This window comes from Xiphophorus hellerii, chromosome 21 (assembly GCF_003331165.1).
Source record: "Xiphophorus hellerii strain 12219 chromosome 21, Xiphophorus_hellerii-4.1, whole genome shotgun sequence".
NCBI classification, from domain to species: Eukaryota; Metazoa; Chordata; class Actinopteri; order Cyprinodontiformes; family Poeciliidae; genus Xiphophorus; species Xiphophorus hellerii.
The window spans coordinates 3,783,216-3,796,304 of record NC_045692.1 but is presented as its reverse complement, the minus strand read 5'-3'; the positions used below and the strand labels follow the sequence as shown (position 1 = coordinate 3,796,304).

At 39.9% G+C, this 13,089-nt stretch overlaps 1 protein-coding gene across 5 annotated transcripts in view; it reads left to right on the top strand.

Moving 5' to 3' along the window:
* svila (supervillin a) overlaps positions 1 to 13,089 on the top strand; it is a 73,883-nt gene that overhangs the window by 36,027 nt on the left and 24,767 nt on the right. For all 5 annotated transcript variants that reach the window (XM_032550696.1, XM_032550698.1, XM_032550702.1 and 2 more), the window contains 9 exons: positions 1,357 to 1,440; positions 3,010 to 3,873; positions 4,294 to 4,461; positions 5,071 to 5,105; positions 7,296 to 7,360; positions 8,281 to 8,417; positions 9,788 to 9,871; positions 10,218 to 10,506; positions 12,219 to 12,287. In XM_032550696.1, coding sequence (XP_032406587.1) covers positions 1,357 to 1,440; positions 3,010 to 3,873; positions 4,294 to 4,461; positions 5,071 to 5,105; positions 7,296 to 7,360; positions 8,281 to 8,417; positions 9,788 to 9,871; positions 10,218 to 10,506; positions 12,219 to 12,287 — 1,795 coding nt within the window. The remainder of the gene's footprint in view (positions 1 to 1,356; positions 1,441 to 3,009; positions 3,874 to 4,293; positions 4,462 to 5,070; positions 5,106 to 7,295; positions 7,361 to 8,280; positions 8,418 to 9,787; positions 9,872 to 10,217; positions 10,507 to 12,218; positions 12,288 to 13,089) is intronic.

The following is a 13,089-nucleotide window of genomic DNA, read 5'->3' as shown; positions in this document are numbered from 1 at the left end:
ATGTTTGTTACAGGCTGCCTCAGCGCGACTCCACGGTCACACCTCTGACCCACAGCTGGGTTTGATCAAAACCAGCCCAGCATAAAGATACAGAAACGAAGAAAACCTCTTCTCCCGGGATCCGTGGGGCTAATGTGGGGAGAAACAGTTAAGGATATGTTTGATTTGAACCTGAACCTCAAAAGTCCATTTTGACCTTCTCAAAGTAGCTTTTCCGTTTGGACAGAAGTATATTAAAGAGGCAGCATTATGTAAAATACTACTTCTCAGTGAAATGCTGGTTAAAAAAAACATTAAAAAGTTGACAGAGGAGCGATGTTGTGATGACTTCCTGAAGGCGGCGTTTCAGAAAGAGCAGGAGTTTCTCAAAATGACAACGGCTCGATTTTAAGGCGTTAAATTATAAAGTCAAATTTCATTTGATATATGTAGCATTTTTTTTAATTACAGATCAAGGTAACAGTTACTTGACTATTTTATCAAATGATGCCATGTGACTGTAAAACACATAATTAAGGGGGTTTTCAAACCCGTTAGTCCGGCAACATTTGCTACAATTCCAGTTGCTGTGGTTCTCTTTCACACTGTGCTGTGTCCAACCAACCAACCCCTTTGAGTAACCTGTTCACCCCCTTGAATGTGGGATCTCCAGAGCAAAATCCACTGAAGGAAACACAGAAACCTCTAAAAAAAAAAAAAAAAAAAAAAAAAGACTTTTGGCACAAGTTCCTTCTTCACAAATTATAAACAAAAATGGAGTGGTGTCAGATATAAGTGGTTGTAGGATTTCTCTTTTTCCTTTGGCAAGCCATTTCTCTCCTGGCGTGACTAAGATATGTATAGTGGAAGCTTGGGATATACACAGACCTATTTATGTGACTGTGCAATAATTCCTCACCTGCTATTTATTCTAAACGGGATCGGATATTCATCTGATCTGAATTAGTCTTTTTGGTCTTAAGTCCTAAGTTCCTCCAACTGAAGTCCATTTATCTTCAGCTGTGTGTGACGTTATTGTTTGTGACTTTGTTTAATCACGAGAAGGAAAATGATCTTTCTGTGTGTAGAAAATTATATTTTACATGAAAAGATTGTGAACATGAAGACCACAGCTCCTTACATAAGAGATTGGGGGATTTCATTGTAGCTAAGGTATGTTCTAAAACCACAGAAATGGTGAACTCTGTAACCAGGCAGAGGTTGTTTTTTCTTTTTTTTAATTCTGGTGACCAGGTTCATTCCTACTGTGGTCAAACTCAATGTGTGTGTAATGTGGTGGTGTGTAGACCGCTGCAAACTTTTCCCCACATACCTGGTCACTCACTCGTGTTTCCCACTGGATTTTTTATGGAGCAGTGCAGGAGTGACCTTTAGCGCTGATTGGTTCCTCCAGACTGATGCTGAGGGTGACACCCACACCCTCATCAACTGGCCTTCAAGGTACACACACAAAGGCTGGTTGCGTGTTCCCCTCCCCTCATTGAGCCGGACTAAAACCCAAACTCACCAGGCTTCATGAGCAGCTCTTCTGAACCTGCCAGGGACCCAGGACTGTCATACCATTTACTCAGTTTGGGCTCCATTTAGTTCCCTAAATAGAAGAGAAATTGGGTCACCTGACATCATCATCTTCACTTTCATAAGCCCATCGGACCATAACTCCATCTTCTTCACGCTTCATTTGCCTGGTATCTGGTTAATATTTATACAAAATATAACTGACTGAAAGATTTCTATTGTTACTTACCCTCTGCTCTTATATGTGTTGATTGTGCAGTTTGTGTGCATCCTACTGTATACAGTGCCTTGCAAAAGTATTTATATCCATTTGCTCTTTACATTCTATTCACTTTATAAGCTCAAGATTTACTGCATTTTATTGTGAAAGATCAACACAAAGAAATGCATAGCGGTAATTAGGAAGTGGGAGGAAATGTCTGCATGATTTTCCCACCTTCTTAAAAAATAAAAATCTGTCTTGTTTTCAAAAGTCACTTAATTTGTAGATGAGACATGTTGGGAATAAAGTTGGCAAAGTTTAACACAATGAAAGCTTTTAAATGGTGGTGGCAGCATCATGTGGTGAGGAATGGAAGGAAACCTCTTGGATACTTTAAATTACTGGAGAATTGACCATTAGTTCACCTTCCTACAGTAAAGCACTAAACGTACAATCGCACAAACGTACTTTCTATTTCTACAATAGAAATAGAAAGGAATTAATGTAGAATTCCAGTAAAACTCTCCAGTTGTTTGTACTGTGAAAAAAATTGAAAAGGACAAGGGGTCAATACTTTTTGCAAGATACTTTCTCATTCATGTATTAAAAATCATGATTTACATCCATTGTTAGCATTTTCTGACTGCAGTGGATTCTGTATCGTCCACCTTGCTGAGCCTCAACATTGTTTTTAAGTAGGGGTGCACCGATTGCAGTTTCCTTACCAATCACAGATCTTTAGACTGGCCAATTCTAATATTGGCCAATACAGATTTCACTTACAGTAATTTTTTTTGTCTGATAAGTCACTAAAAATAGCAGCAAAGTTAACCCACAAGCTAGCAGCAGTGGGGTGACAATCAACTCAACTGACCACCTCGTTTGTGGGTCTGTCAGTCAGTCCTCTCTCACAGCAGAGCAAAAGTGGACAGTGACTGATGCGGAAATCTGCCAAGAGCCAATCTCCCAAAATTAAGAAAATTTGTGCTGATTTCTTGGTGTGCCCCTATTTTCAAGCCATTTACCCACTCTGGTTATGCTCAATATAGGATGAAACAAAGTACTTATTAATGATGATGTTGTAGTTTGTTGGTTACTTTCTTTGTAAAAGATGCACAATAATGGAATGGGAATAACAATATATGTATTGATGAGCCTGACTTGGCAATGCAGGTTTTGGATTTTCAGCCAGGCTGACTAAACAATGTTTTTCCATTATGAGTTTGTATCTGCTGTTGTTTTTCCACCAACATTTCCCAAATGGTAACTAGCTGTTTGTTTCCCTGAAGAATAAAAGTTAGGGAGAGGCTTGCCAGAGAGGATGGGCACCAGAGAAATCCAGAGCCGGAAAAGTTCACAGACATCTCTGGATACCACAGACCGCTTCAGCACCGACCCCAGACTTCTGCTCCAAGCCGCTACCACGGAGAGCCAGCAGGCCCCCAGCAGACCTACTTCCACTCCTATCACGATCCTCAAGGTCATTTCAGCAGATCTAGTCACAAAGGAGGAGAGGATATTGGTGGTTACCCAAGTTACCTGTCTATGACCTCTGGTCCAACGATCAGAGCTGAGCAGGACCAAGAAAAGTGGACCGTTCCTGATGAGACTGAGGAAACGGAAGGGGTGAAAACGGAGGGTCTCCTGAGGAGCAGGAAAGCTGTCTTGCCTTCAGAGATCCGTCGTAGGGAGAGAAGTATGGAGGACCCACAGAGAGGAAGAAGTGAGGAGGAAATGGGAATGTACAGCCTCAGCCAGGCTCGGGATGCTGCTCTAGAGGAGCACCCAAGATCTGGACTAACAGGCAGAGCCAGAACAGAGAAATCTGAGCACAGCGCCTCTCTGCACCCAACAGAGTGGAGACCTCGAGGGCAAGAAACTGTCATTTATGTTCACAAAGTACCGACGGCAACCCACATCCATCCCCATGTAATCCAAAGCACCCCCACCTCCAGGACTGCTGTCAACCACTTGGTGTCAGATGTTAGTTCAAGTCAAAGGAGCACTCAGCTGCAAGACTTTAGAGAAGTCCAAGAATGTGATGGTGTTGGGACCAGAGAGAGTCAACAGGACCATCGGGTGTCTGTGGCCAAGCTCAGGAACTCGTACATGGAGAGCACCACCACGCCTCCAAGCAGGCGCAGGAATGACCTGTAGGTGGAAAAGCTGAATGTTACATCACCTCTGCTTACCGCCTGGCTGCTGTGGAAGCTTCTTAACTAACATCAGCTGGCCACTAACACTAACAAGCTACTAAAATATGTGTGTGAAGTTGACATGAAAGCATATTTAGAGCTTGCAGTTACTAAACTCTTAAAACCGTACGCTAATCAACTAACTAAGCTAACACTAGGCTTTGTGTGGAACGATTACGTCCTTAATCCCAACTGTGCCTGGTTCTACATCAGCCCAGTGCTTATGTATTCTTTCACTGCTAACTTTCATGCATGGCATTGCTTCTGTGCTGGACTTGAAATAAAGGTGTCTAAAAAGACACATTTGTGCCACCATATCGCTTTGTTCTCCATTGGGCTCTTTATCTGGTGACCCCTCTCCCTTTGCACTCCCTCCAGTGATCTTAAGGATCTGAGTGAACATGGAGTCTACCAGGCACCCTGGAGAGGTGCTAGGGAAAGGGGGCACCAGCCTCTGCTCTATATCTGTCCTGGGGAGAGTCGAAAGACCTCAGAAAGGTTTAGGACTCAGCCTGTCACTTCTGCTGAACGGCAGGAAACTCATAGGTATTTCTTTACACTCGAGAATGCATGACTCGGAGAGAGAATGCTAAATAAATGTTCATGACCGCATGTTAATCAAATTAAGATAATCAGATATGTTATTTTTAATCCTGTTCTGGTGAGTAGTTCTGATTTTCTCATTTGCACTGTATTGTCAATTATTTAATGTTTGAATCCATAATGAGAATCTTATGTTTGTTTGGGTTTCCATCTGACCAATAGGAGTAACTTGATAAACGACCATGAACACACTCTTTAATTTTGCCCCTCACTCTAACAACATTAGGAAACAAGGAAGCTTAACGACCAAACGTTCCTCTAATTGGATTTTGGCAGCGATCTTGACGTGTGACCACAGCTCAGAAGCATGAATTGACCATTGTGAGAAATAAGAGCCAAAGATCACACAAAAGCATGGACTTCCTTAAGGCCGTTTAATGCTCCTACTCAGTCTGCTTTGCTGTTGCCTTGTTCCATTCATTTCTTCCCTGCAAACCAGAAGCAACTAACTTTCTTTGCCTCTTCTTCCACAATCAGTCTTTACTCTTATTTTGTTGCAACTTAAAAAGTAGCTTTTACTGATTTTCTCTTTTTTTCTTTACACTTTTGAAGGTCCTGTGTGAGCTCAGACTTTGCCTCCACAGAAGGTAAGTCATGTTTCTGTTTGATTCAAGAGAGATTTCTGAGTAGATCCTAAATATCAGAACAAGCTAAGTTGATAGATTTTCACTGTTTTCAAATATGTGCTTTCCAAGGACTTGGTGTATTCATGAGTGATCTTTCACTCATGAAAAGTTTTCATTTGACTGTAGTTCACACAACAGCCGATGGTTGACGGATGAAATGGAAAAGGTGGAACGCCACCAACAATCTTCCCATGTGTAATGTCTTCTGACAACAGGACATGTTCTGATTAACATTAAATCAAATGGTGTAAATTTAAGCAACTGAATAAGATGAATTGGTTTCTCTAAAGCTGTGGTCAAGTTTCTTGCATTATCTATGTTAGAGTTGGGCTTACTCTTGCTCTCAAGCATAGGAGTTAGACTCTTGGTGTTTGTTTGACTGTAGGATTGGACTGGAGATGGATAGATGGCTTTGGGTTTCGTTTTCCATTACACAGGTCCTGTTTCAGTCTGTGAACTTGGAGCTTTATCAAAAGGCAAAGTTCCAGATTTAGTGCTCTTCTGGAGCCCATACCCCTTTATCAAGACTCTATGTAGCTGGTCAATGCATCTATGGTTGTAGCAAAAAGGTTTGCGTCTCAAGGATTGACAACGGAATCATCGATTTGCATCTCACCAACTCCATTAATTAATTTATTTTTTGCTTGGATGAGGTGGGGGGTTTTTTTCGGCTGCATCAAAATTTTGCAAAACTGCTTTTTCACATCATACAAGTCATGTGATAGACAACAGAAAGTTACTACTAGTGGAAAAGATGAAGACAGTTGTGAGTTTCATCATTCACCTAATATTGACAAAGTTTTGCACATGTTTGTAATGGAAATGCAGCGAGTGACGAGAGGGACGGAGCAGACTGGAGTTGAGGTCCTTCAATGTTTCCAGCAAGACGCTGCATATCTTCTATAAATCTGTTGTTGAGTGTCATCTCTTCTGCTATTATTTCACATATTTTAAGGCAGTAGGACTATTTTATTATGCACAGAGATTTTTTTTTCATAAAATGAAGGGAAACACTTTAGAGTCGAGTTTCAGAGTCATTAACGGTGCTCACAGTAGCATAACACAGCAGCTACTCTCAGGGCAAAAGCAACTCATCTGGTTCTCATAAACACACTTTTCAGCCAGGACACTTTTGTACTGACAAGATTTATGTGCAGCTGAGTCAATCAAAGGAAATAGTTGTTTGGTGATGTCATGTGTCTTGCACAACGTGGCTGTGTGTGTGTGTGTACGCAGTAATGACACACACACCTGCAGATCTCAAGTCTTAATGTTTAATGGTTTATCTTTGCTGCCAGCTATAAAATGACATCTTTTCATGGAGACGTATACTTGGAATAAATATAAAGATTATCCTGTAGTAACACTAGCTTGATTATATTTTGCACATTCCATCTAACAAGTTCAGGTCTGAACTTTAGGAGCTTCATAAATCGACATACACACGAGAGAAATAGTTAAAGCTGACATCTGCTAGACTTTATCCAACTCATGGAATTAATAAACAAACTTTTCCTGCCCCATGATTTTAACCTTGGATAATTGATCCCAGCACAGAGTGGGTTTTTTTTTTTCTTCAGCATCTGGGCTGAACAAACATGAAAGTAAGTGTCCTGAAAGTGTCTGAACTGCAGCTCAGGCATCTGATTTTTCATGCTGCTTTCATCAACAGTTGTTTTTGTGAAACAAAAACAATGAGAACTTTACAATTTTTAAAGAAAACATGTCTGTAATTTGAAAACGGTAACTCGGATCTCAAATGAAGTGCAACAGCAAATTCAACCCCACTGTTCAATATGCTGTAGGTGGCTTATGGGAGTGATAATTTCCACCTGCTTCCATGCACCACCAACATGTTTTTAACACCCACTACTTATATTGATGTTGATTTACAGTGCTCTCATGTACAAAGGCCAAACACCACATGCACCATAGCGTTCTCATTACTTTATTAGCATGCCTGAATGAATCTGCTCAGAACATTAGTGTGACCAATTAACATTTTTATAGTTCCTCACTGAAGAGGGATATCAGTAAATATTTTAGAGGCAACAAATCTAGTTTTGCTGAACCAAATGATTTTTTATTTTTTCTATCCAGGAAAGACAGATTTTCCAACCTTTATTCTTTGTGCTTCACTGTGTTGTGTAGCTGATGATGAAAAGCTGGACGATCGAGCCAAACTGAGCGTGGCAGCGAAGCGCTCTCTTTTCAGGGTGAGTTGCAGCTCCTTCCTTAGTGCCCTTTGGCCTTCTGGTTACTTTAAATTACATCCTGGTTTCAAATGCAGAACTCGCAGACATGTGCTATTAATAAAAGACACAAATATCAGCTCTATCTGATGTTGTGTCTTGACTGTTTCCATGTACGGGACAGACTGAGACACAGTAGTGCATAAATAAGTGGAAAAACAAGTATGCATTTTATTTTATTTTTTAAATTACGGTTTGGTTGGTTTGCATACTCTTTCCATTTTTGATGGATTAAGCAGTTCTCTGTCACATGTCCAAAGTTTTAAACATTGTTTTAGAACCTAACCTTTGTTTAAACTACAGATGCACCAATCTACTTTTTTTACTTCCGATGCAGATACGAGTTTTGGTATTGGTCGATAACAGTCTGATACAGAAAATTCTAAACATAATGTAAGATAAATAATGAAGCATAATGTTGCTCAGAGCACAGAGCTTAGAATGAGACTGAATCCACTTTTATGGATCTGGCACATTGTCACCAATACCTGATCTAGAAATTTTTTTAAATATTGGGACTAAAACAAATATTATTAGAACAGTGTGTCTCTAGCCTGATATGACTAATTTGGGCCCCATGTTAGTTATATGTTTAAGTGAGATAAGTGAGAACTGTGAGTTTTCTGCCACTTCACATTATAGGCTCTACTTTGTGTTGATCTGTTTCATAAAATCCAAATAAAACACAATAAGTTGGTGGTTGTTATGGGTCAATGTGCTAGCTAATTAAATAATAAGTTCTTACTCTGATTTCTGATCTTGCTGATATTATAAAATTCATTTCTTCCCTTAACATTGTCTTCCCATTTGAGATGATCCTACACGGCTTACTGTATTTATTTATGATAATCTCCTGTGTTTTTTTTTTTTTTTTTCTTTTCCAGGAACTGGAAAAGAACATTGATGGAGGAATTCCCAAACCGCGCTCCAGGAATGCAGCAGTGGACAGAAGACTGAGGCGGACACAGGACCGATCCAGGACTCAGCCGGTCACCACAGAGGAAGTAGTCATAGCAGCTACGTGAGTTCTGACGCTGAAACGCCTCACACAGAATCCTGTTGAGCGAAATCCAGCCGATCAAAAGCTGGAACAACATGAGTCCATCAACATCAGTCTGAGGACTAACAGCCAGGGTCTCAGACGGTTGGCTGTGTGCCATTAATAGATCATGTTTGAGTTCAACTAAAACCAACTTAATGTAAGAGTTTGTCATCCAAGCTAATTAACATCCATGTTCAAGATTTCATTTTCCTTTGACTTTCATTATTTTCAGATGACATTTTTTAGTATTCACACCCTATTGAATCTTTTTCCTTTTATAAGCACAAACTATTATGTTTTACTGGCATTTTATGTGACAGGCCAACACAAAGTCGTTCCTCAACGTGAAGTGAAAGGAAAATACCTCAGTGTTCATCTTTTTGGTTACGTCTCTACAAGCTTTCCACATCTAGACACTAAAATATCTGCAAAATATCGAAAGTTCAGTCAGATTTGAAACGCATGATCTATGAAAATTAATTCTGTGTTCTTCCCAGATTCACTGAACAATTTGGATCTGGACTTTGACTAGACCATTGCAGCACATGATTATGTTTTAATCTTAGTCAGTCGTGTCCAAATTATAGCTGAGAATACTGATTGGACACTTTTTTGTTTTTAATTTAAAAAAGCAGAAATACTTCCCAGCAAGAGAGTAATGTGAAAAAATGTAGAACTATAACTTAATCTTTTCTCAGGAATTACAAATGATCTTAAATCACTTTTTCTTTATTTAGATATTTTCGTAGCTGGTAGGAAAGGTTTCAACAAATGTCTGCATCTACCACATGTAGACTGCAATTATGGTACACAAATGATTCCATGAACCAGACTTTGGACACCCTGATCTAAAACGTTCCATTGTGTCTTGTGTTGTACTTTAAGGGTTTTTGTCCCATTGCACATTATCCTTATTTCAGCTCTGTTCATCTAATTTGCAATTCAGTCGTCCCCACAGCATGATGCTCCCATCACCGTGTTGGCAGTTGGGGTTTGTTCAGGGTGAAGGGTTAGTATGATGTTTGGTCACGGACCAAAAATGAAAGTGAAGAGGGTGAACACAAATACATGGAATAATTTCAGACTTATTGTTTTGTTGTTGTTTTTTTAATGTGAAACCATGCATCACTCTCTTAAAACACATGTTCTAATATGTTGGCTTTCCCATGAAATTCCAAAGAAATGTATTAAAATTTGTGTTCATAATGTGAGAAAATGTTGAATTTTCAACTTTTTACGCTTAGAAGTCACTGTAGTTCTATCATATTTAAATAATATATGTGTCATCTTTGTATTTTCTCTACCACCTGTGGGTGTGTGCGTGTGTGTGTGTGTTGCCCCTGACCTAGTGCCCCCTCTCAGACTGACCCGACATCTCTAGTGTGTGCTGATAGCTACACCCTAGTTTGCAGCAATACCCTCCCCTCTCACAGGTACACAAATGCGTGTGTGTGTATGTGTGTGTGTGCACGAGCATGAGAGACTGAGTCATCCTTAAATGTCTCTGCTGATTGTGACTGGCTCACTACATCATAACACCCTTCTCACATCTGGATGGCTCCATGCAGGATGCTCTCTGTTATTTAAGCTTTGATGCCCTCCTGTGTTATGAGGGGAAATTGCATGATTACTTTACATATTGTACTTTGTCTGGCGTATATAACTCACTATGCTTGTGCAACAAACATGTAAACTTGATTTGTGTTTGAACAGACCTGTAATATAATGCAGCATGCTGCTTACCTGCATGAGCTCATCTTCACATTATCCTCCCCTCAGCCTGCAGGCGTCCCTCCAGCAGAGCTCCGCAGCCCGGCACCGAGCGCCGGCTTCTCAGGAGACCCGAGGCTCAAAGCAGGCGTCTGTGATGGAAGGAAGAGTCGAGACGGCGGGTCAACACCCTGAGGAGCCGGACGTCTGCACCCTCAGCCTGGCGGAGAAGATGGCACTGTTCAACCGACTCGCTCAGCCGGCGAGCAGAGTCACCCGAACCCGAGGAGACAGCCGCCAGCGTCGAGCCAACGCTCGCTACCAGACGCAGCCCATCACCGTGGGAGATATGGAACAGGTGGGGGAGGTCTCTCTAGTCACTCTGTTTGACTTCATTATACACCAAAATGTAGGTGGTAGGTTAAAAAGTTGACAAATTTTTAAATATGAAGTTATGTGTTGATGGAAGACATTATTTACAATTCCCAAAAGCTGTTAAAAGAGGCAAACCTAAAAAAACAATTAAAATAAATTTTGTACTTTGATTGTTTCATCCTAATTAAAGTGTTTGTTTTTTTTATCCTTTATCCATGACTTGTCACTTTATTCGCTGAAGTTTTTTAGCGTGTAGACTGGTAAAAACCAGGCAGTGGTTACAGAGTCCCAGTGAATTAAATAAAAAGTCACCTGACCTCAGTCTCTCTGTTCACATACTGACCATACTATGTTGCTATTTTGCTTCTAACTGTTGAAGTGCATTTTTACTATCACTGTTACTGGTGTAGAAAAAAACTTATAATAAACAAACAGTTTATTAAAGCTGTTTGTTTAAATAAACAAATAAAGCCTGGTAGCCTGCCAGGCTTGCAATATACTGGGGAAAATCCTACTCACCCATAAGTCAAGTGCTAATTACTTTTAACATTAATTTGTGCAATCATGGAAAGGATGTAGGTTTCAGATATTTCTTTTGCTTTGTCTGCTCTTTAGACTTTGGGTGAGATTTTTCAAAGTACCTTCAAAAGTGAAGATTTCTAACCACTTTAGGATTTACTGAAGATTTTGAAATTGCATTGCATATGCAAGAGTTTAGGGCTGCAGGCCACTCTGATGTGCAGCTGCTAACTGAACCAAAGTTTTATGAGGTGCGAGAGCAGCCTTGGAGGTTTTAATTTTGGACAACGTGTTGCTCTGAGTGTGTGAGAGCAGTTGCTGTAAAACAGGGTTTTACCATTTCAAGACAATGAATTGACATTTTAAACCTGTTGGCACTTAGCATGGTTAGCATTGTAAAACTGCTTAATCTTGGTGTATTCCTTGGAGACTGTGGATCCCTGAATTAATGCTAAGATGTCCATGAAGCTTGCCAACCTTTTCAAATCCAGTGTGCTCCGTGGCAGAGGTGGAAAACTCATGAAAATAAAACATCTTTGTTAGACTCTATTCAATCTTCCCTTCATCTGCTTAAAGTTTCACTTTCTTGCAGCCCAAATCAGAATTGCCTCTACATACCGTTAAAAAAAAACCAGTCAACTTTTAAATTAATGATCTGCTGACTTTCAGATCTATTTTTTTTTTAGCTCTGGCAATGCCAATACACATTTGAGCAGAGTCAAATCTGTATTAATAACATTCAAAATACTTTTTCACCTACTTTCTGGAAAAATGATAAAAGGTACTTTGATCACTTTGGCCAATTCAAATTTCCTGTAAGACAAATCTTAGGCAAATCTTCCTCTTTTTCTTAGGCAATGTTTCATTGTTTAATTTACCTACTAGGATTGAGACAATTATGTTTTCCTTATTGTTGTTTTATGTTAACAGTTCTCTTGTAAATGAGATCTTTGAAGTTTGATCTCGGTGGGACAACCTGCATAAACAAAGGTCAAATAAATGATAACTGTGGAGTAAGACACAGATTTGTCCCTAAAGAAGTAGATTACAGGTTTGTCAAGTGTTGTACAATGAGAAGAGATGGCAAAAAGATGCAAAAAAAAAAACAACCCTCTTTGTGCATTACTTTTGATCAATATTAAGTAATAAGTGGTGTTGTGGCTGTTTGTGCTATAGGAGCTCTCAGATTCAGACATCATAGACGATGAACAGGATCTGTGCGACAGCCCAGTTGAACAACTCCAAGTAAGATTCCTCTGAACAGTCGGTGCGTTTGCGTCAGAGGACGACACGTTCTCTAGTCAGAAATGGCCGCGCGTTGCACCGTTTCTCCCGTCCGCGTTGCTATGATTGCATCAGGAATGTGCGCCGCATGGCCTCGCTTCTGATGAAGTGCCCACTCGGCGCTGATCATTGCCTGTAATATGGTAAAGCATTGCTGGTACCTGCATGGATGTTCCTGCCAAATGTAGTGCATCACCAGGAAGGGAGTTAAAAGGGACCTTTGTGGTGGAGGGAGGAGCGAGAAAAGTTTATCTGGAAGTAACTTCAGGGAGAAAAAGGAAATAAAGAAAGAAAAACAGATTTCTCAGTTATGGTTTCTTGGTTCTGTTTTTTCTCTTTCTGCAGGTTTAGAGGCAGACTTCCTGAGTTTTAACTTGTGTTTTCTCCTCTACTCCCATCTTCTTTTGTTTTAAATATTTTCCCCACCTTTTCTTCTCTATTTTTTGTCTGTCTGTTACATTTGAAATAAAGCCAAAGACATTTCTAATAAAGATTTACAGTATATATACAGTTGAAACTAAGTATTTACATACAGCGAGTCACAAATATTCAAAAATGTTCTCACTGTCTGAAGTTAAATCAGACCAAAGTTTTCTTGCTTTAGCTTAATCAGAATTATCAAAATTATTTCTATTTGCTAAATCCGGAAACGTTGTTAAACAACAAAGTGTTGTTTTATGTGATAGTGATAGTTAATCTATCAGAAATTTTTGTAAGGAAACCCGAAAGATTTGACCCCAGTGATGGTTTAATACCGACCAAA